The 24,380-nt window shown below is 40.9% G+C and overlaps 1 protein-coding gene across 6 annotated transcripts in view; it reads right to left on the reverse strand.

Moving 5' to 3' along the window:
* Ros1 (ROS proto-oncogene 1, receptor tyrosine kinase) overlaps window positions 1–24,380 on the reverse strand; it is a 151,348-nt gene that overhangs the window by 86,709 nt on the left and 40,259 nt on the right. For 3 of the 6 annotated variants that reach the window (XM_039098445.2, NM_012874.1, XM_063278974.1), the window contains 11 exon segments: window positions 23,622–23,806; window positions 21,778–21,875; window positions 15,013–15,509; window positions 12,723–12,935; window positions 11,779–11,889; window positions 10,545–10,723; window positions 9,572–9,763; window positions 6,506–6,606; window positions 5,204–5,418; window positions 4,604–4,764; window positions 4,112–4,256 (listed from right to left, as the gene is read on the reverse strand). In XM_039098445.2, the coding sequence (XP_038954373.1) occupies window positions 4,112–4,256; window positions 4,604–4,764; window positions 5,204–5,418; window positions 6,506–6,606; window positions 9,572–9,763; window positions 10,545–10,723; window positions 11,779–11,889; window positions 12,723–12,935; window positions 15,013–15,509; window positions 21,778–21,875; window positions 23,622–23,806 (2,097 nt within the window). 6 annotated transcript variants of the gene reach the window in all.

Below are 24,380 nucleotides of genomic sequence, written 5' to 3' on the forward strand. Positions count from 1 at the left end.
CTTACTTCCATAGAAAGATTACACCTCCTGTCTTGTGTACCTTGGAGCTGTGTATCTGGTTTTATGTGGAGGTCTTTGATCCACTTGGACTTGAGCTTTGTACAGGGGGATAAGAATGGATCAATTTGCATTCTTTTGCTTACTGACCTCCAGTTGAACCAGCACCATTGGTTGAAAATGCTATCTTTTGTCCACTGGATAGTTTTAGTTCCTTTGTCAAAAATCAAGTGACCATAGGTGTGTGGGTTCATTTCTGGGTCTTCAATTCTATTCCACTGATCTACCCGCCTGTCTCTGTACCAATACCATACAGTTTTTATCACTATTGCTCTGTAATACTGCTTGAGATCAGGGATGGTGGTTTCCCCAGAAGTTCTTTTATTGTTGAGGATAGTTTTCGCTATCCTGGGTTTTTTTTGTTAGTTCAAATGAATTTGCACATTGCTCTTTCTGACTCTATGAAGAATTGAGTAGGAATTTTGATGGGGAATGCATTGAATCTGTATATTGCTTTTGGCAAAATGGCCATTTTTACTATCCTGCCGATCATGGGGGATCTTTCCATCTTCTGAAATCTTCTTCAATTTCGTTCTTCAGAGACTTGAAGTTCCTTCAGAGATCTTTCACTTCCTTGGTTAGAGTCACACCAAGATATTTTATATTATTTGTGACTATTGTGAAGGGTGTCATTTCCCTAGTTTCATTCTCAGCCTGTTTATCCTTTGAGTAGAGGAAGGCTACTGATTTGGTTAAATTAATTTTATATCCAGCCACTTTGATGAAGTCATTTATCAAGCTTAGTAGTTCTCTGGTGGAACTTTCGGGGTCACTTAAGTATACTATCATATCATCTGCAAATAGTGATATTTTGACTTCTTCCTTTCCGATCTGTATCCCCTTGACCTCCTTTTGTTGTCTGATTGCTCTGGCTAGGACTTCGAGTACTATACTGAATAGGTAGGGAGAGAGTGGGCAGCCTTGTCTAGTTCCTGATTTTAGTGGGATTGCTTCAACTTTCTCTCAATTTTGTTTAATGTTGGCTACTGGTTTGCTGTTTTTACTGTGTTTAGGTATGGGCCTTGAATTGCTGATTTTTCCAGGACTTTTATCATGAAGGGATGTTGAATTTTGTCAAATGCTTTCTCAACATCTAATGAAATGGATCATGTGGTTTTTTCTTTGAGTTTGTTTACATAGTAGATTACGTTGATGGATTTCCATATATTGAACCATCCCTGCATGCCTGGGATGAAGCCTACTTGATGATGATGAATGATTGTTTTGATGTGCTCTTGAATTCAGTTTGCAAGAATTTTATTGAGTAATTTTGTGTTAATATTCATAAGGGAAATTGGTCTGAAGTTCTCTTTTGTTTTTGGGTCTTTGTGTGGTTTAGATATTAGTGTAATTGTGGCTTCATAAAGAAATTGAGTAGTTCTCCTTCTGTTTCTATTTTGTGGAATAGTTTAGACTATTGGTATGAGGTCTTCTATGAAGGTCTGATAGAATTCTGCACTAAACCCATCTGGACCTGGGCTCTTTTTGGTTGGGAGACTTTAAATAACTGCTTCTATTTCTTTAGGAGTTATGTGATTCTTTAGATGGTTTATCTGATCCTGATTTAACTTTGGTACCGGGTATTTGTCTAGAAAATTGTCCATTTCATCCAGATTTTCCAATTTTGTTGAATATAGGCTTTTATAGTAGGATCTGATGATTTTTTTTTAATTTCCTCAGATTCTGCTGTTATGTCTCCTTTTTCATTTCTGATTTTGTTAATTTGAATACTCTCTCTGTGCCCTCTGGTTAATCTGGCTAAGGGTTTATCTATTTGTTGATTTTTTCAAAGAACCAGCTCCAGGTTTTGTTTATTCTTTGTATAGTTCTTTTTGTTTCTACTTGGTTGATTTCAGCCATGAGTTTGATTATTCCTGCCATGTATTACTCTTAGGTGAATTTGCTTCTTTTTGTTCTAGAGCTTTTAGGTGTGCTGTCAAGCTGCTAGTGTATGCTCTCTCCTGTTTCTTTCTGCAGGCACTCAGAGCTATGAGTTTTCCTCTTAGCACTGCTTTCATTGTGTCCCATAAGTTTGGGTATGTTGTACCTTCATTTTCATTAAATTGTAAAAAACCTTTAATTTCTTTATTTATTTCTTCCTTGACCAAGTAATCATTGAGTAGAGCATTGTCCAACTTTCATGTATATGTGGGCGTTCTGTCCTTATTGTTTTTATTGAAGGTCAGCCATACTCCATGATGATCTGATAGGATGCATAGGATTATTTCCATCTCCTTGTATCTGTTGAGGCCTGTTTTGTGACCAATTATATGGTCAGTTTTGGAGAAGGTACCATCAGCTGCTGAGAAGAAGGTATATTCTTTTGTTTTAGGATGAAACATGTTATATATATATATATATATATATATATATATAGGCTTCTTGTATGTTTATGAGAAAATCAAGATAGATAAACCCTTAGCCAGATTAACCAGAGGGCACAGAGAGAGTATTCAAATTAACAAAATCAGAATCTGTAGGCTTCTTTTTTTTTTTTTTTTGTTCTTTTTTTCGGAGCTGGGGACCGAACCCAGGGCCTTGTGCTTCTGTAGGCTTCTTGCATGTTTATGGGCATCTCTCTCTTTAGGTTAGAGAAGTTTTCTTTTATAATTTTGTTGAAGATATTTACTGGCCTTTAATGTTGGGAGTCTTCACGCTCTTCTATACTTATTATCCTTAGGTTTGATCTTCTCATCATGTCCTGGATTTTCTGGATGCTTTGGGTTAGGAACTTTTTGCATTTTACATTATCTTTGATGGTTGTGTCAATGTTTTCTATGGTATCTTCTGCTCCTGAGATTCTCTCTTCTATCTCCTGTATTCTGTAGGTAATACTTGCATCTATGACTCCTAATCTTTTTCCTAGGTTTTTTATCTCCAGGGTTGTCTCCCTTTGTGATTTCTATATTGTTTCTATTTCCATTTTTAAATCCTGGACGGTTTTGTTCAATTCCTTCACCTGTTTGGTTGTGTTTTCCTGTAATTTTTTAAGGGATTTTTGTGTTTCCTCTTTAAGGGTTTCTACTTGTTTACCTGTATAGTCCTGTATTTCTTTAAGGGAGTTATTTATGTCCTTCTTAAAGTTCTCTATCATCATCATGAGATGTGATTTTAAATCCAAATCTTTCTTTTCCAGTGTGTTTAAATCTCCAGTATTTGCTTTGGTGGGAGAACTGGACTCTGATGATGGCAAGTAATCTTGGTTTCTGTTGCTTAGCTTCCTGTGCTTGCCTTTCCTCATCAGTTTGTCTCTGGTGTTAGCTTGTTTTACCATCTCTCACAGTGGCTTGACCCTCCTGTAGGCCTGTGTGTCAGCACTCCTGTAAACCTGTTTTCTTTCAGCCAGATCTGGGAGCATAGAGCTGCTCCTGGGTTTGTGTGACCCGAAGCCTCCAGGTGGGTTGCTTGGCACAGAGGAGTTGGTCTTACCTCTGTTCTTCAGTGTTTGGGTGCTACTGGCGACTGTCTTTTAGCTCTTGGTGCACACAAAAACTGGAAGGGTCCTATCCCTGACTGCTCCTAGGTCCTTGGGCCCAGAGAGCATAGAGGGTACTAGGCACATTCCTCTTGGTCAGGAATGTGAGCAGAAGTGGTGGTCTCTCCTGATGTCTCAGGATTATCCAAGCTTCTGAGGATCCAGCTCTCTCTCCCCCACTGGATTTGGGTACAGGGAGGTGTGGGACCAGTTCAGCTCTGAGCACAGCCAGAAACTAGAAGTCAGGCAATAAACTTTTAATAAAAGTGTGGTGCCTGTAAGCATGCTTGGTGTACTTCAAAGTGATGTAAACCTGTGAGATAAGGCTGGTGTTCTTTTTTCAAATATATTTCCAAGAAACATCAAATCTGGACACCAGGTGTTTCTGCCCAGATCCCTGAGTTGCTAGCATTGTTAATAGCTGCTGTAGTATTCTAATCTGCAAGAAATCACTGAAAGCTTATTTTATTTTATAAAAGTGCAGGTTATTTTAGCTAGTATTGACCCTCCATTCCAGACCAGGCCAAAAAACAAAAAAAATGTGTCTTATTATTGTTTTAATTTTCCTCTTTAATTTACCTGATTCAGGCGCTCGAAATGATAGAGATGTTTTTTGACCTTTTCCCCAATAGGTATAAGGAGTGACAGAAAGATTAAATAAGGCATAGGGCTCCAGTCCTTCCACAGTAAAAACAGGTAAAGACTGTTGTTCAATAGCCAGGAACTAAAATATAAGCACAAGACATTTTTAGAGAAAAAAATTATTAACTTATATACTCATAAACTAACAAAAATTTTTTTAATTTTGATTTACTTCTAAACTACTTGAACCCTTAGACATGCAAATTTGGTCATTTTTATGGCTCTGAGATAAACCAGTTAAACTGGAGCCAGAACAGCAATTAGCACAGAGCAGAGACTGCTACCTGTGTGTTCTCAGGGGTAAGCTTAGTAACCACATGCTGTGGCGACACAACCAGAGAGGTGTGCCTGACTAAGTGTACAAATCACATTACACGGCTACGCGATGAGGAAGGTACTATGGGAAATAGCACTGAACCAGCAACATACCTTAGAATGAGCACTAAATTCCACACTGTAGAAAACTATGCCCCAGTCCACCGCAGGGGGCTCATTCCACAGGATTCGGAAACTTGAAGTGTGTCCTTCAATTCGAAATGAGGACTCCTGAACAGAATCTGGGATAACCGTGGGAGTAGAGGAAAAGTTCCCTGTGAAATGAAAAGGAGAGAAAGAGCAAAAAACTGAGCATAGAATCATGGGAAGCCAGCAGAAACTACTGATGCTTAGATGCTTAGAACTAGGCTTGGTTGTGCATGCCTGTAATCTCGCCAGAAGGTGGAGGCAGAGGGATTTCAGTTTAAATCAGAACTTTAAGGACAGTCTCAGCTACAAAATGACTCCTAGGTCAATCTTGGTTACACAAGACCTTGTCTCCAAACAAATAAATGTCAATTGTCTCCATTCCTTTTAAAGTATCTTTAAAATTGTTTTTAACTTTTGCAGGCTATAGTTTTAAGATTCAATTTGCTATATGCAAATTAAAAAACACTAATTTTTTAAGAGTTACGTTGAAAAGGGGAAAGTGTCTATTGAAATATCTATTGAAAAGAAACATGAAAGTAAATAGGTATGGATAAAATATTGTACCTGGCAGAGGCTTGAGGGATGTCTGTATGATCGTAAACTGATTGAATTTCCCTGGCTCAGAAACAGACACGCTGGTTCTCTGACCTATTTCCTGTGCTGTGATGATCCTAAAGCCATTGATCCAGAAGAGTCTACCGCTGTAGTACATCAGTGCATTCTGGGAAATTTCAGAAGTACTCCAGGCTGCAAACTCGGTGATGGTAGCATCCGCACCACTGTGTTAAAACATAAAACCAATGAATGTGCGTCTGGACTGGGAGGGAGGACTAGGAGATACAAACATTCATGAAATTATGTGCTTCTAAGTAAATACATGCATGTCTGTGAACATAAGCAAAAAAGAAATTTGCAACAACTTCCAACATGTTTACTTACCTTCATATTAAATTGACTTTTAATTTTTTTCTTAAATTACCAAACTTAAATCAAATTTTTATGATCAATAATTATATATACATACATATGGATATCTGGATATACTACAAGAATATACACGAGTTTCAGGTTTGAACAAATCATCACGGTTTGGGTATCACTAACATCACAACCCAAAGTGTTTACATGGAGCTTTTCTTATGCTTCTTGCAGTTACAGACGAAAGACTTAGTGTTAAGTTCTTGCAGGCCTTAGGAGAAAGTTTCCATACAGAAAGAAAGCCACAAAAAAATGGTAAAAATTTGCTGTTTGTTCAAAAGCTTCAACGAGGCCATATGAATGGAGGCAGAGGGCTTGGAGTCACCAAGGACTTACAGTAAGCCAACATTGGAGATGGCACAATTATAAGTTTGGTTTTTTCTTTCTTTCTTTTTTTTTTTTTTAAAGAAAATCTATTGAAGAAAGTTTGAAAAGCAGATAGCCAATGAATTTGTGGGAGTTTACCCAGGATGGGTAGCTCCAGTTTTATGTCCATAAGAACCCCAATCTACGGATACACAAAATAGTCACTGGCCTAGGAGAGCAGTCTTCTGATCTACCTAGAAACTTCACTCAGTCATCTCACCTGAAATCCAGTTCACATAAAACCAACAACAACAAGAAAACCTGCACGCCCGTGTGATTATGCTCATGCCACTTTGCAAATGAATGAAATTGTTATCGGTATAGGTTGATAGTTAAGCAGGAGGTAAGCCTGAATACAAAGAATTGAACTGCTCATTTAATTGTCTATAAAAATGAACATAATACCAAAAATTCTGTGTATAGGTGAAGACTGTCTCCTTTCATTAGGGCGTTCTCAGGAAATAAAAAGACATATTAGGAAAGGTGGGGCATTCTCTTCGAGCCTTCCAGAGATTGTCTTACCTCCATCCCCGGAGAACAGCCGTGTACAGGTGAATACACTGATTGTCCTGCACCAGCCAGTACAGGAGCCCATCGCTGAGGTCTAATGTTAGAGCAATAACCTGAACAGAAAATAAGGCAAGAAAGTGAGCCAGGCCTGAGGACATAGCTCTACTGTAGAGTTCTTGCCTAGCAAGGCTTGAAAACATCTGTTCAATCCTCCATGCTGCAAAAATAAAAAGAAAGTGAATCAAACACAGATTAAAATATACCTTTGTGAATAGGTCAGACTTTAGAATTCTTCTTAACATCTTTTGAATAATGAACTCAGGGATCTTTACTGTTGCTAAATATCAAAATCATATAAATATAATTTATGGAAATATACCTAAACTTCCTAAAACTCTTTAAAAGGCAGGGATACCAGGTATTCAGTTTTATGCACTTAGTTCTGGTGGTTATCAAAGTGTGGTTCTCTGCTGAAGAGCACCCCAAAACTTTCAAAGAGTACAATTCCTAACCCACTCCTGAGCAGCTTAGTTTGAAATAGAATTTGTATCAAGCCGTGCCTAAAACTAGCTGTAACTTTACACTCTTTAGTCACACAGGGGAATGACTGTTGTTGTTGCTTAAATCAGTTGTTCTCTAAGAATACTGAAATACTGAAAATAGAAATAGGTTGAATCCTATCATATTATGATCCCTGGGGGTAGCACTGAATCTCAAGGATGCTTTAAAACTCCCCCACATCATCCCAGTTTGCCACAAGGGTCAGATGACAGTAGTCGTAGTACTTAGAAAGCGGGAGCCAAAAGACCAGGAGTTCAAGGACAGTCTCTGCTACGTAGAGTTGAAGATTAGCCTAAGCTATGTGAGACTCGATCCCTTCTCTGAAAAACTAAAAAATAAATAAGGTATTTTCTGTTGATTGCATCCAAAATCATTCTGACACAGTTCATAAAGATATATACACATAGAGAGTTCATAATTACATAAATAATACATATATAATTACAAGTGTATATAAATTTCATTTCTAGGTAAAATGTGAAAACAATTGAAAGAGTCAGAGTTGGGGCCAATCTGGGGCCAGTGGGAAAATCCCCACCACCAACCTCTGAGCACCAGGAAGGAAAAAAAAAAGCTGGTTTAATTCCTGGAACAGCTGCAAGCCAAACTGTCACTCGAAGCCCTTTTCCTCTGATTTCTTTTTTTTTTTTTTTTTTATTATCTTGAGTATTTCTTATATACATTTCAAGTGTTATTCCCTTTCCCGGTTTCCAGGCAAACATCCCCCTCCCCCCTCCCCTTCCTTGTGGGTGTTCCCCTCCCCACCCTCCCCCCATTGCCGCCCTCCCCGCATAGTCTAGTTCACTGGGGGTTCAGTCTTAGCAGGACCCAGGGCTTCCCCTTCCACTGGTGCTCTTACTAGGATATTCATTGCTACCTATGGGGTCAGAGTCCAGGGTCAGTCCATGTATAGTCTTTAGGTAGTGGCTTAGTCCCTGGAAGCTCTGGTTGCTTGGCATTGTTGTACTTCTGGGGTCTCGAGCCCCTTCAAGCTCTTCCAGTTCTTTCTCTGATTCCTTCAACGGGGGACCTATTCTCAGTTCAGTGGTTTGCTGCTGGCATTCGCCTCTGTATTTGCTGTATTCTGGCTGTGTCTCTCAGGAGCGATCTACATCCGGCTCCTGTCGGTCTGCACTTCTTTGCTTCATCCATCTTGTCTAATTGGGTGGCTGTATATGTATGGGCTACATGTGGGGCAGGCTCTGAATGGGTGTTCCTTCAGTCTCTGTTTTAATCTTTGCCTCTCCCTTCCCTGCCAAGGGTATTCTTTTTCCTCATTTAAAGAAGGAGTGAAGCATTCACATTTTGATCATCCGTCTTGAGTTTCCTTTGTTCTAGGGATCTAGGGTAATTCAAGCATTTGGGCTAATAGCCACTTATCAATGAGTGCATGCCATGTATGTCTTTCTGTGATTGGGTTAGCTCACTCAGGATATTTTCCAGTTCCAACCATTTGCCTACGAATTTCATAAAGTCGTTGTTTTTGATAGCTGAGTAATATTCCATTGTGTAGATGTACCACATTTTCTGTATCCATTCCTCTGTTGAAGGGCATCTGGGTTCTTTCCAGTTTCTGGCTATTATAAATAACGAAGCCCTTTTCCTATTAGCCTTCTTTCTCTGCTACCTCTGGTAGATGGTTTAGGAGGGAGGTCGAAGCATTTAAGAACCCTGATTAAAGTAGGTTTTGAAAATTCTAAGCCTACAAGCTTTTCGCAAATGTACAGACTCATGGCTGCCCACGGCGTTAAGAATGAGTTAGAGATGACTGCTCAGTCCTTCACAAAACCTGTAAGGCTCAGGCATTTCAGAACACAGGTAGGAAGAATGCAAGAGGCGAAAGATGGACCCAAGAGCTATCAAACGATGTCTTCTGGGTGAGACACAGCAATTGGACTCATGAACTCAAAGCAGTTACGGATGCCCATCCTCAGTCCACAGAAGAATGTGGCCTTCTACAGGCATGGATGGGGGAGGAAGTCAGGGAGCCCTGTCCCTCACGGCTAAGCTGTTTGTGTCTATAGATTTGGGGAGAGAAGAAGCATTGCCTTTAGTTGTGTAGCCATTCATGACCCCCCCGTGGCTCCAAGACATAGTTCCAATCCAATGAACACACCAATCAATGGTCATAGTTAAACTAAATCAGTCATCGAACAAAACCAAAAGCCGTGAACCTAAGAAAGCGACTGGTAGGAGCGAGTGGGGATTAACAGGGATGCGAGAGAAATGGATGAGGGAGGAGTCAGAGTGCATTGTATGCATGTATTAATATTAAAAAGCTGCCCAATGTGGGCCCACTCAGGATGAGGCAAACCACAAAAACCCCTGTATTATATCAGAATTGAGTAATTAATCAGTTCTGACCCCCAATAAGGTTTAGGGGAGTGCCAGTCACACAGTAATCTTATTCTAACAGTGATCTTATTCTAATTCTACCTCAACTAAAGTAAGTGGAGGCAGCACTGTCTGACCATTTAGTGTCATGAAATAATTACATCCTACTTTTATTTTTGTCACCTTTTTTCCAGAGAGCCAGGGCTGAGCCTGTAGTACAAGAGAACTTTCTCCATTGAGTCTGGTGCTTTCAACCGAGTAGAGCGTCGTCCAGTACAGATAGCCACCAACTGGATCCACGGCCATGTCATTCACCAACAGCTTCACGTGAGTCACAATGTCTGTGTGTCCCGTTAACACAGACTGCCTTTGAATCTAGAAAGTGTGACAGTACGGCAAGATAACTCTTTTCAGATGGCATCATTATTTGTGAACGGGGAAACCCAATCGTTAGTAAATTCTCTCCCTCATCCCTATGTTAATTTACCCATTTAACCACAGATATTTTTATCATCATTCCGTGGCACTGACTAAGCTTCAGGAAATGATAGCCAGCAGACATGGCAAAATAGTTCCACAAAACTGGTTTATTTTCATTCCTAGGAGCAGTAAGTTGAGTTAAAACATCCGATATTCATACTTATATATCCAGTCAGAATATCTATGAATACCTTCTTGTATTTTTCATGGTCTCTCTAGGTAGCCATGGCTGGCCTAGATCTCATACAGGACTGGCTCTGGAATGGATCTAGGTGAGAGGAAAGTCATATACCACATTGCTCAGTGACATTCTTGGTATTTGATTGGGGACTGGAAATGGAGTTCAGTGGAAGAGCATTGCCCAGCATGCACTAGGCTCTCTTTATCCCCATGAACTACCAAAAAAGGAAAAAGAGAGAAAAAGAATTTTCATAGACTCTCAGTCTTTATAGAGTTACTGTTTATGGAGTATGAGACTTCTCCTTGCTCCCCTTTATGACATATTTTTCTGATTCTAATTCTTACAATTATTGAGTACCTATTACATGCCAGGCCCTGTACTTTTTTATTCTTAAAATATTAATTCTAGGCCTGGGAAATGGCCCAATGTCATGCAAGTCACTGAAATGGGCAAGCATTTACTTTAGAGCACCCAAGGTGCGAGGCTCTGACTTACCACATATGTCTTCCCAGCCCAGTAGAGAAAGTGACCCAGCCATTCAAAGGCCAAGGCACAAGCTCCTGCAATGCTGGATATGTGGTAATTCTCCGAGATATCCATCCCATTCAGAGGCCGCACATACACATTGCCTTTTGTGTCACTGTAGTAGAGGCTGTTGTTATACCAATCCATATCTCAAAATAAAAACAAATAAACATCATTTATCTCCACGTGTGCTAATAGAAGTGGGATAAGTCAATCCCTCGATGCCTGTAAACTATAGTATTGACATAGCTATTCAAGAGAACTTACAGGTCTGCTGAGCATATTTCAGTAAGGGCTGGTTGTGGAGGTGCAGGCAGGCCTTAGTGCCCAGTACTTGAGAAGCAGAGGCAGTTAGATGGCTGCATATTTGAGGCCAACCTGCTCTATATAGTATGTCCCAGGCTAACCAAGGCTTCATGGTGAGAACCTTTCTCACACACCCTCAAAAGAATATTTCAGTAAAATAAATTCCAAATCTCAACCCCTCAAACCCGGAAGAACAAACCCTCACAGAGTATCTGTCTGACATTGTCCAAGGTGCTCTGTGATCTAATTTAACTCCCAAAACAGTGATAGAAAATAAGCAAATCATCATTTTCTTAGTTCCCACGAGACCATCTATTCTGTCTGAGGCATCAAAGATCAAAGAGAGGGAATCAAGTTTCAAACAACTCCAGGTCACACTCTCTAGACTATCATCACTCTGACCTTAGTCCCGCTGTCTTGTTGGACAGAAATGCTGTTGTTAATTTAATGACCAAGTCAAAATGTAAAACAAGTTGATAACTATAGACGAGGTCATCTTCAGGCCAGATCACTGTCACACCACTTCAGAAAGAACACTTCTAGCAATAGTGCCCTGTTCCAATCTCAGAGTCCTCCTCCTTAACAGTTGTTCCCAATATTCTGTTCAAAATGCAATCTTCCCATTCTAGTCTTGTAACAAAGCCACAATAAATCATTTAAGAAAAGCTGTCATAGCGGAACAAGGCAGGTGGCTCTTGAGGGACAATATTGATACGTTGAAACTCACGAGCATCAATCAAAGTCCTTCTGAAGTACACACGATAAATAACACCCCTACCTAAGAGTTGACACTTTCTTAACAACAGCACCGGCTGCCAACTCAGTGTCCTTCCTTTGCTGAGTCACCTGGCAGGGCACAGGAGTAGTAATGTACACCTGGGTGAGAGAGGGTGTCTACCTGACACGTTTCCTACGTCAGAGGATAGGAACTCTCCTGGGCCAAAACTACTGAGTGGTTTGCTCCAAAGCCCATCTTCTTTCACAGCCATGATGAACGGTGGCTCAGTGGCTAGATGGTAAAATAAAAAGAAATTAATAAGAAATATGACATAAAGCATACTTTTTTAAGGCAGGGTTTCTCTATGTAGTACCAGGCTGGCATCAAACTCATAGAGATCTGCTTGCCTCTGCTTCCCAAGTGCTGTGATTAAAGCTGTGTGCCAAGACAGCCAACTAAAGCATACTGTTTTTTAACATAAAATACCAACATTTTGAGAAAATATTACAAAATACCATAAGCAATTGCATCTGTTTAGTAGACTCATCTATCCTGTTAAATGTTATTCTGATTTTCACATAAATATTTGAAAAGTGATATAAAGAAGGAGATACACTCAAACTGCCTCTAGAAGAGTTACCTCACAATGCCATACCAGACACCCGTGGTCATGCCACTGTCACCACAGCTGGCTCTTTTGTATTATCTTGTTCTGAGAATCCAGAAGCAATTATGATAATGACTACATCATAATATAGTCTATATGAATATATATGTATGTATATATATATATGTATATATATATATATAAAACACCATTTCTTTCAGCCAAGAGAGTGAAATTCAGTGCTACTCATAGACCCTTCAATTTCTCCAAAACCTAATATTCTTAATAAACTAGGAAGAAATCGATGAGGAAGAAACATGAGATTTCTTCAACTCTGTCTCAGTGCATATCAGGTAAGAAGCACAAATATCTATGGTGGTTTATTTGATTCCTTGATATCAGAAAATTCACCCTCAAGAGATCAACACCGCTCATTCCTATGTCTTGATAATATCTGAAGCAAGAAAATTCAAATTTGTTGTTTGAATCGCTTCCTAGACCCAGAACATCTTCTTACCTGGTACCAAGGTAGTACCCACTGAGGGTTCTGACCATGGGCCTGGGCCTTTAGGAGAACTTGCTCGCACAGACACCATGTACTTTGTAGAACTTTGCAGCTTGGGTACATTCAGCACAGTCCTGCTTATGTTCAAGAAAACTTGAGTGGTTTCCAGAATGTCCTGGGAGGAAACTTTGACCTCATAAGTCCAGTTCTGCCAGGCGGAAGGACCTAAAGAGTTAAATAATGACATTGTCCAGAACGACACCAGGAGGACAGACTGAGGAAGTCTCAAAAACTGGTCGGTAACCTTGCTCAAATGCAGAGCCATTAGTTGTCCTGCTTATTCTACTAGCTGGGTCAGTGTGATGGTAAAGGTGCTAACCATGCCCATTCCTCCAAGGCCACTCACCTTAGCTTTATAAAAGGAGATAGTATTTCCAACAAGTAAGGCTGTGAGAATGTACTTTTAAAAACAGTTTTGAGTTTGGATTTCACCATGTAGCCCAGGCTTGCCTTGAATTTATAAATCTTCCTGCCTCAACCTCTCAAGGGCTAACTAAGCTATGTGCTACTATTCCCAGCTAAGACTGTCATTCTATGTGTTAGAGGGATCTCAATGACACTACCAAGTATAACCAGGCTCTTAATTTAGAAAAAGAACTAGATTAATAACAAGAAGCAAAGTCAACTTGGGAGGAACTTTGCCAATTCATTCTCCATGTGTGTGTGAAAGACCAAGATATACTCATGTATCCCAAACGAGCCTCAAACGTCCTATGTAGCTGACGATGACCTTGACCTTGAACTTCTAACCTTCTAACTTTCCTAGTTTTACCTCCTGAATTGCAGGTGTGAACCACCACAACCAGTTTGATGCATTGCTGGGGACTGAGCTCAGGGCTTAGTGAGTGGTAAGCAAGCACGTGACCAACTGAGCTACCTCTGCAGCCCTCCTCAGCTGTCTTTGGAGGTATGTAGCAAATAGGCATAACCAGCTTGTCAGAAAGTAGAAAATTGTCAAGGCTCACTAAATATCACTGTCTGATGGATCAGAGGCTTGCAAAAGGTGATCCATGGGGCAAAGCTGTTCACTGCCTATTTCAGTCAGCAAAGTTATGCTCAAACACAACTTCAGCTGTCCACTTATAGACTCAGCTATCCACTTACAGCCTCAACTATCCATATATGGTCTATAACTGCTTCCACAGCAGCACAGAGTTCAGCAGTAATAACAGAGACCATCTGTTCACAAAGCTGAAATCGTTTACCCTTTGCAGTGGTCTGAATGAAAATGGCCCCCATAGGCCCCCAGAAACTAAACCACTAACCAAAAGCATACTTGGGCTGGACCTAGCCCTACACACACACACACACACACACACACACACACACACACACCCCAGATGTGCAGCTTGGTCTTTATGCAGGTCCCCCCAACAACTGGAGCAGGACTGTCTCTGACTCTGTTGCTTGCCTGTGACTCCTGTTCCCCTACTAGGCTGCCTTGTGAGAGAGGATGTGCTTAGTCATTTGCAGTGACTTGATATGCTGGAGTGAGTTCTCACCCGGAGAGGGCCTCCACCTTCACAGATGAGAATAGGAAGGGGTAGAAAAGAGGCTGTGTGAGAGGGGAGCTGGGAGAGGGAGTGGTTGGGATATAACGTGAATAAATAAGTAAATGGATGGAAAAAATGAAAATGTCCCCCATAGACACATTGGGACTGGCATTATTGGAGGTGTGACCTTGTTGGAGGAGTGTGTCACTGGGGGTCGGCTTTGAGGTTTCAGAAGCCCAACCCAGGCCTAGTGACTCATTGTCTCTTCCTGCTGCTTTGCCCTTCTGGATATGAAACTCTCAGCTACCTCTCTAGCAACAGATCTACATGTATGCCACCATGCTTCCCACCATGATGATAATGCACTAAATCTCTGAATGGTAAGCCAATCCCAATGAAATGTTCCCTTTATAAGAATTGTCATGGTCATGTTGTCTCTTTAGAGCAATACAGTCCTAACTATGACACCATTTTCTTCCCCTAAAAGGTTCCAGAGCCTACTTGCTTCCTACCATATGCATTCTGTCTATCCAGAGATGGAGAGACAAGTTCAGAAAGCTTTGAGGGAATGGCCGAAATTCATGCAAGCCCCTAGCCCAAGTGTGTATCCACCTGGCTAGTCACCAAACTAGAAAGTCAGTATCTCTCATATATCTAAAAATGGATGGGCTATTCTTTTGGGGTCTACCCATGGAGTATAAAGACCCTCCTACTACAGGTCTAATAATAAATGCAAGGAAGGTGCTCACTGGCTCCTATGGCGAGAATCGGAGGCTTCCACTGAATAAGGGCCTCTCGAGAACCAAACAGCACCGAGACCTCCTGTGGATGGCCTGGCAGAGGGTACGACTGGACGGAGGAGCCAAAGATGACCAAGTTACCAAACCCAAATTCTTCTATGTGACTCAGGTCACATCCCACGATGAACTCATTGAAAGACAGAGAGTCCTGTTGGAAAATGGCCTTGCCATCTGTGATGAGGAAGTCATTGTTTTCACAAGCAAAGCTCTTCACATCCGCAAGGGGGACCCACGGCAGAACCCTGTGGAATGCCGAGCCATCCAGAAATGTCGACATGAAGACTTGCATGGTGCCATTGAAGTAAATGATTCGCTTGGACTGCGGCTTTACTGCGAAGTCCTTTAATGTGCCACTCTCCACAATACGCACAGCTTTGGTGTCCCTGACAGACGGCAAAGGAAGATGGACTCTATAAATGCCGTCTCTTAGGAGATAAAAGACATACCTGGCAGACAGACAAAAAAAAAGCCTGATATAAATCAGCACATGGGTGGCTTTGTAACTTTCCAGGCTAATTGCCTTACACAACCAGTATCATGCATCCCAGGATTTCTTATGGTGCAAAAGGTCAGAGCTGAACAGATGCCCTACCGATTACCGTCAGAAGTTGGAAACTCCATCCTGTTCTATGATGCTCTGTCTTTCAGTGCTTACACGGGACGTTATGAGGAATCAGAGTTAAGATTAGAAAGTATCTTCAAAGATTTGAGAGGTAAGCATATGACGTGAAAATCAAATAGCTAGGGCTGGAGAGATGGCCAAGTGAGTCAAGTGCTTCCAGGTAAGCATGAAGAGCTGAATGTGGAGCTCCGGAAGCCATGTGAAAGCCAACCACAGCTGTGCACAGCAGAAACTCCCGTGAGAGTGGGGACGTAACCCTGGAGGCTCATTGGCAAACCAGCCTACCAGAAAATGTCAAACTATGGGTTCAGTGAGAGACCCTGTCTCACGAAACAGAGTATGATAACAGAGAGCACCCAGCTTTGACATTTAGTCACGATGTGTACACAAACAGACAAGTACACACACACACACGAAATAAAGACAGTTTGAAGATATATGCCCTGTGGTAAGCTCATAACAATAAGCAGGTGATCTTTCAACATGGAAAAGGAAAACACATGAGTTAATATTTAACAGAAAAACAAACATCAAAGTAAAATCTTCGCCAATGGGGCTAGAAAAATGGTTCATCACTTAAGAGCACTTGCTGCTCTTCTAGAGGACCTGGGTTCAATTCCAAGCACCCACATAGTTACCATCCGTAACTTCAGGGCTAAGAGATTTGATACCCTTCTTCTGGCCTCCTCAGAAACCAGGCATATAATTGGTGCACAGGTAAGCAAAACACTCATACGCAGAAAATAACTATTTTTAAAAGTTAACTGGTACATAAAATCATTAGTTAATAGCTGATTTAGAATTTGGGATCATGAATGGATGCTAGCGAGTTCATACAGTTTAATATATCTTATTATAACCCCACATCTTGTTACGTTCCAACTGGCATCACAACTATTAAGCCATTTTTTTTTCTTCTCCTTACTCAGTCCACTCTTACCACTCTTATTGATCGTCCCAAACCTTTAAAACTGCACCCACATTCCAGCCTAAAGTAAAACCCTGAGAAACAAACTCACTTTGAGATATAACTCCAGGTCATTTGCCTCAAGCGAGGTTGGTAGTGGACAAACAGAACATCTGCCCTACAAAACTCAATATTGTTAAATGTGCCTGGAGACGCTTAGAAGAAACGCGGTCTGGGTTAAGGAAGCATAGTCCTCGAACTGTGGCTGGGAAGAAAGCAGAGCTTCGACTCAGATCACTATGGGAGAAGGAAAGGAAGGAAGGAAGAAGAAAAGAGAGTGAGAAGAAAAGAACAGAAGCGAGAGGAGGATGCAAAGGGTGGGATGAAGGGATGGGTCAAGGTTCATGTCAACTCGAAACTCCTTAAGGGCGTGATACAATGGTGCAAAATGAACTACATGAAGGACACCACTGTGAACGCCAGGACAGCTGCAAACCGCTGCACAAGTTACGTCTCCTGAAAGACCTCAAACGTGCTGAAAGGCTTGTGCTGATTTTTATAGAAACTGCCCTGTCAAAGGAGAAGGTCAGAAGGCAGGGCCTGATGCAGAGGGCTCTATCCTGGGTCATTGCAAAACAGCTAAGATGATGACCAGCTCAACTTGTATCCCAACTTCACTGCCTAGCAAAGAGACCTACCTCAGGATAAAATGAATATTAGGAGAAAGATTATTATTATCATTATCATTATTATTATTATAGAAATGATTATTAGGAGAAACAAGAGCAAATTGATATAGACCCTAATGATCATGATCATTTCAGATTATGCTTCAAAATGTAAGCACAGATCCATGTTATTCTAATGGGAAACAGGAGTCACTGATTATCTCACTGTGCTAGCCTAGGAAGACTGACTTGCTGAGTGAAGTTCATTATCCACAGAATGACTTATGTTCTGTAACCACCACCAACAACAGAGCATTCCATACATTCCCTATACTCAGACCCTCACAAATGAGAGAAATCAGAACTGGACCAGACAAGACTGGGTGCATTCAGGTGGTGTGACTAATAATTAAAATTTTCATTTAAAACTTGAAAAACCAGACAATGGTGGTTTTTTAAGGGAGGTTTATTGTGATGGCCCATGCCTTTAAATCCAGCAGTCTGGAGGCCAGTGGTGCACCTTTATTTCCAGCACTTTATTTAAGCTCAAGGCCACTCTGGTCTACAGAGTTAGTTCCAGGACAATCTGGGATACACACACACACACACACACGCACACGCACACGCACACGCACACGCACATGCATGCGCCTGTCTCAGATGAATAAAAAAAAAGATTGAAAAATTGCAAATGCTAGAAGAAAACAGAATATGCTTCAAGACACTGGGTAGGGAAGAACTTTCTAAACAGAATAGGAACTAGCCCCAAGTATCAGTAGACAGGACTTCATAGTTTTCAAGTGAATGCACAGCAAAGTATACTATGAACAGAGCAGGTTAACGCCCCATAGAACAGAAGAAAATCTTAACTAGTCACACTTCAGAAAGGGGGATAAAATCAAGAATTTACAAGGAATAGCAGAAACCAAATACTAAGGAAATAAAACTGCCAATCAATAAATAGACCAATGAGTTCAATAGAAGTTTTCAAAAGAAGAAGCACAGATGGCCGTTTTGTAAAAGTGTCCATCATCTCTAGACACAAAGGAAATGCAAATTACAACTGCTTTGAGATGCCACCTTACCATAGTCTGAATGGCTGTTATCAAGAAACATGACAACAAATGTTGACGAGGGTACACAAAAGTTCACTGCAGTGGGCAAGCAAGTTAATATAGCCATTGTGTAAATCAGTTTAAATTTACCATTTTAACATTTAAAACAGAAGTACCATGTAATCCAGGCATATACCCCTGAGAACCCTATAGCCCACCATAGAGATTGTTGCACCCATGTTTATTACTATGCTGCTTGTCATAGCAAGGAAATAAAATCAATCTAGAATGGATAGTGAAAATATGGGACATATGCCAACCGGATTGTTTTTAATATTATTCAGTAATAATATTCAGTTGAAAAGAAAAATGAAACCATGAAATTTGTAGGAAAATGGATGAGTACAGAAACTGAGCTACTCAAACTCAGACAGAAAAACACCACCTGCTCTCCCTCACATGTGGACCATAACCCACTGTGTACATGCATATTCATAAAAAGCTGTAAGTATAGGTGCAGTTTAACATTTAGAAAGGAGCAGCATTGTGATATGAGGATAATGCAGTCAAAAGGACACATGAATCATTCATATATATGTACACAAACAGAGACGAGGTACCAAAGTTAAATCAGGATCAGATAAAATTATCTAAACAACCTCCTAAAGAAATAGAAGCAGTTATTAAAAGCCTGCCAACCGGGCTGGGGATTTAGCTCAGTGGTAGAGCGCTTACCTAGGAAGCGCAAGGCCCTGGGTTCGGTCCACAGCTCCGATAAAAAGAACTAAAAGCCTGCCAACCAAAAAGAGCCCGAACCAGATGGGTTTAGTGCAGAATTCTATCAGTCCTCCGAAGAAGACCTAATACCAATATTCTTCAAACTATTACACAAAATAGAAACAGAAGGAACACTAACCAGTTCATTACATGAAGCCACAATTACGCTTATATCTAAACCACACAAAGACCCAACAAAGAAACAGAACTTCAGACCAATTTCCTTTATGAATATTGGCGCAAAAATACTCAAAAAAATTCTTGCAAACCTTTTCTGTCTTGGACCTCTACATAAAACCTGATACACTGAAACTAATAGAAAAGTAACTGGGCAAGAGCCTCGAACACATGGGCACTGGGGAAAATTTCCTCAACAGAACACCAATGGCTTATGCTCTAAGATCAATAGACAAATTTGTCAATAGACAAAGAGACTTCATAGAATTACAAAGCTTCTGTAAGGCAAAGGACACTGTCAATAGGACAAAACGGCAACCAACAGATTGGGAAAAGATCTTTACCAATCCTACATCTGATAGAGGGCTAATATCCAAAATATAGAAAGAACTCAAGAAGATAGACTCCAGAGAGCCAAATAACCCTATTTAAAAATGGGGTACAGAGCTAAACAAAAAAATCTCAACTGAGGAATATAGAATGGCTGAGAAGCACCTAAAGAAATGTTCAACATCCTTAGTCATCAGGGAAATGCAAATCAAAACAACCCTGAGATTTCACCTCACACCAGTCAGAATGGCTAAGATCAAAAACTCAGGTGACAGCAGATGCTGGTGAGGATGTGGAGAAAGAGGAACACTCCTCCATTGTTGGTGGGATTGCAAACTGGTAAAACCATTCTGGAAATCAGTCTGGAGGTTCCTCAGAAAATTGGACATTGAACTGCCTGAGGATCCAGCTATACCTCTCTTGGGCATATACCCAAAAGATGCCCCAACATATACAAAAGGCACGTGCTCCACTATGTTCATCGCAGCCTTATTTATAATAGCCAGAAGCTGGAAAGAACCCAGATGCCCTTCAACAGAGGAATGGATACAGAACATGTGGTACATTTATAGAATGGAATATTACTCAGAAATTAAAAACAATGACTTCATGAAATTCTTAGGCAAAATGAATGGAACTAGAAAATATCGTCCTGAGTGAGGTAACCCAATCACAAAAGAACACACATGATATGTACTCACTAATAAATGAATATTAGCCCAAAAGCTTGGAATACCCAAAATACAATTTACAAACCACATGTAGCTCAAGAAGGAGGAAGATCAAAGTGTGGGTGCTTCAGTCCTTCTGAAGGGGGAACAAAATAGTCACAGGAGGAAATAGGGAAACAAAATGTGGAGCAGAGACTGAAGGAAAAGCCATTCAGAGACTGCCTCACCTGGGGATCTACCCCATATATAGCCACGAAACTCAGACACTATTGCTGATGCCAAGAAGTGCATGCTGACAGGAGCCTGATATAGCTGTCTCCTGCGAGACTCTGTCAGAGCCTGACAAATACAGAGGCAGATACTTGTAGCCAACCATTCTATTGAGAATGGTTCCCCAATGGAAGAGTTAGAGAAAGGACTGAAGGAGCTGAAGGGTTGCTTCTTATGCAACCCAATAAGAAGAACACAATATCAACCAACCAGACCCCCAAGAGCTCCAAGGGACTAAACCACCAACCAAAGAGTACACATGGAGTGACCCATGGCTCCAGCCAGAAATGTAGCAGAGGATGGCCTTGTAAGGCATCAATGGGATAGAGACCCTTGGTCCTGTGAAGGCTCAATGGCCCAGTGTAGGGGAATGCCAGGGAGGGAGGTGGGAAAGAGTGGGTGGTTGGTTGGGTGAGCACAGTATAGAAGCAGGGGGAGGGGGGATGGGATAGGGGCTTTTCAGAAAGGAAACCAGGAATGGGGATAACATTTAAAATATAAATAAAATATTCAATAGAAGAAAAAAATGAAAAAAAGAAATAAGCCCCCAAAATAACTTTCTATATTTCGGTCAAAACACACAAATGAACATTTAACATACACAATGTGTCTTCATCTCATTCTCAGGATGATACAGCTCATTGTCAAAAGTAGTGAGACAGACCTGCTTGCTAGGGAACTCTCTGCACCTGAACAGCTTGGCTGAGCCCAAATGTGTTGGGGTTCTGTTTGTTTGCTAGTTTTGTCTGCTTCATTTTTCACACCAGAGAATAGGAGTCCTATACTTGAAATCTGTACTTGTTCTCAACCATCAACTCCCATCACATGAGGGTAGATGTCTAGCAGCCTACTTATTCAGTCGGCCTCTTGGTAGACATAAGAGCCAGGCCAGAAGTTTAAGTAGCACTGTACGGCTCAGCTACAGAGGCAATAATGAAGTAGCTTCTCACAGTGGCTGTAAAAGAGAGCAAGGAGATACTGATTCCCATCACAAAGTAGCGTCAAATCTCGTACTAGACTCATGGTCCCAAGGTCTCTAACAAAAGGTCATTTCCATGTAACTGTAGTTTGTTGTTGAAGAGGAAGCCATCAAATTTGAAAGCAATTTTAATTAAATTGACCTAAAATGAGGCACTCAAATGGGCTCATTCGGTGCTATAGTGTTCTGATCACAAGAGGGATTCACAGACATTCTTGCCAGTGGAAGCGAACTCATGCTCACAAAGCTAACACTTACCCATTGTAGGAATCAACCACAACTTTTTGAGGTGCAACAATAGAGAATGGAGTGATTTCCTCAAGATTTGAGCAATGCTTTAAGTCACAGACATGCACCTAGAGAACGAAAAAGTATACCAATGGGATTAACGTTTGTCTGCATTCATCGTGGCCACCAAGTATTTCCTGAGCAGTTCTGTGCTTGAAATTGTGACGATGACTATGGACTCTTTGAAAATGTATTAAAGGGTAATTTAATTGGTGCATAGCTGTAATCCTGAGGAAGCAGATGCAGGAAGATCATGGATAATGGGCCAACTTGGGCTATACAAAAATACTCAGTATGAAAAAACAAAAGGAACAGTGTATCTTTTTTTTTTTCCGGAGCTGGGAACCGAACCCAGGGCCTTGCGCTTGCTAGGCAAGTGCTCTACCACTGAGCCAAATCCCCAACCCCAGGAACAGTGTATCTTATGTCCTAATCAGCTTATAGTCTATTAGTACCAGTAATTTGTATGTTTTCTTGGTTTATGGAGGTACCCAATTATTTTCCAAACTTTCATTGTACACTAAAAGTGTCTGGGTTTCAGGTAGAGTGGTTGCCCTCTGTTCATTGCAATAAACATGCACTTATAAAATGAAAACTGGGGCTGGAGAGATGGTTCAGCCGTGACTGCGCCTCCAGAGGTCCTGAGTTCAATTCCCAGCAACCACATGGTGGCTCACAACCACCTGTAATGAGATCTGATGCCTTCTTCTGGTATGTCTGAAGACAGCTACAGTGTACTCACATACATAAAATAAAATAAAAAAAAAAACTCACTTACAACAACTATTTAAAAAATAAATAAATAAATAGATAAATAAATAAATAAATAAATAAATAAATAAAATGAAAACAGGAAACACAGAGAGAGTTCTCAAAGATTCCAGTACTGACATATTCTCAGAGACCTACTAAAATCAATCCAGGTTACCATATAATTAAAGATGCTCGCAGCAGATTCTGCCCATGATGGACAGTCTCACAGTGATAACAGGCAGATAAAGTATCATTAATAAAAACTTATAACCATAAAAAGCCACAAATAGGGGCTGGGGATTTAGCTCAGTGGTAGAGCGCTTACCTAGGAAGCGCAAGGCCCTGGGTTCGGTCCTCAGCTCCGAAAAAAAGAACCAAAAAAAAAAAAAGCCACAAATAAGGCTGACAGGAACTGGATGTAGATCTCTCCTGAGAGACACAGCCAGAATACAGCAAATCAGAGGCGAATGCCAGCAGCAAACCACTGAACTGAGAACGGGACCCCCGTTGAAGGAATCAGAGAAATGACTGAAAGAGCTTGAAGGGGCTTGAAACCCCATATGAACAACAATGCCAAGCAACCAGAGCTTCCAGGGACTAAGCCACTACCCAAAGACTATACATGGACTGACCCTGGGCTTCAACCTCATAGGTAGCAATGAATAGCCTAGTAAGAGCACCAGTGGAAGGGGAAGCCCTGGGTCTGCCAAGGCTGGATCCCCAGTGAACATGATTGTTGGGGGAGGGTGGTAATGGGGGGAGGATTGGGAGGGGAACACCCATAAAGAAGGGGAGGGGGAGGGGTTAGGGGGATTTTGACCTGAAAACCAGGAAAGGGAATAACATTTGAAATGTAAATAAGAAATACCCAATTTAATAAAGAAGGGGGGGGTAAGCCACAAATAATGATGACTTAATAATAGGGCAGAGCATTTCGTAAATTAAGTCCATTATTCATTGCTAATCTAGTATCTGAAGTCAGCAATCAGTGAGTCATACCTGTGGATACCACCAGATATGCTTGTTTGTACGTACGACTAGTCATAGTCCCTCTAACTAACCCGATTATCCATGATGAAATACATCCTTTGGTAAAGCCAGTCTACAGAGATAGAAGAGACTAGAGCTGAGCCTCGATAAAAGATCCTCAGGTCAGACACATCAGACATGTTAGCAGCCCCCTTCATCCATATGATGGTTCCTTCTGAGAAATAAACCACTTCCTGCTGAGTGTTGACTGATATTCCTAGAAGAGCCAAGAAAGCACATACACGTGGTTAAATGTCCCCAGGGATGACAAGACTTAGAAGCAAACTTGTCTTTACTATTTATTAAAGTCAAACAGAAGTTCTTATAATTTAAAAATATCCTTCTAAATTCTTCTAGTACATGTAACTTATATGTACAAATATGTTGGGTATTTTCATAATGTCTATAAAAATACTAGAAGAATTTAGAATAGTATAATACACAAATATTCAGGAGCGTAAATTCTAGCATCACTGGAAATTTGGACTTGATGTGGGGTTGTTTGTTTTGCGCTGAAGAAGGTCTCTAAGACCTCACTCAGGCATGTTTAAGCATGTGCCCTATCTGGGCTACATCTCCAGACACAAAAGCATGTTTGGATATTATTTTATTGTTTGAGAGTTTCATAAATGTCCTTGGATCAAATCCATCCCTCATTTGTTCCCCTCTAATTCTTTGTCTATCCCAACCACTCTTCCCTCGTGTATTCTCTTTTCAAGCCCCCTGTGTCCACATAGTGTTGCTAGTATATGAATGAGTATGGGGCCACTTGGGAATACGGGCAGCCTCTC

Source organism: Rattus norvegicus, chromosome 20 (assembly GCF_036323735.1).
Source record: "Rattus norvegicus strain BN/NHsdMcwi chromosome 20, GRCr8, whole genome shotgun sequence".
Lineage (NCBI taxonomy): Eukaryota > Metazoa > Chordata > Mammalia > Rodentia > Muridae > Rattus > Rattus norvegicus.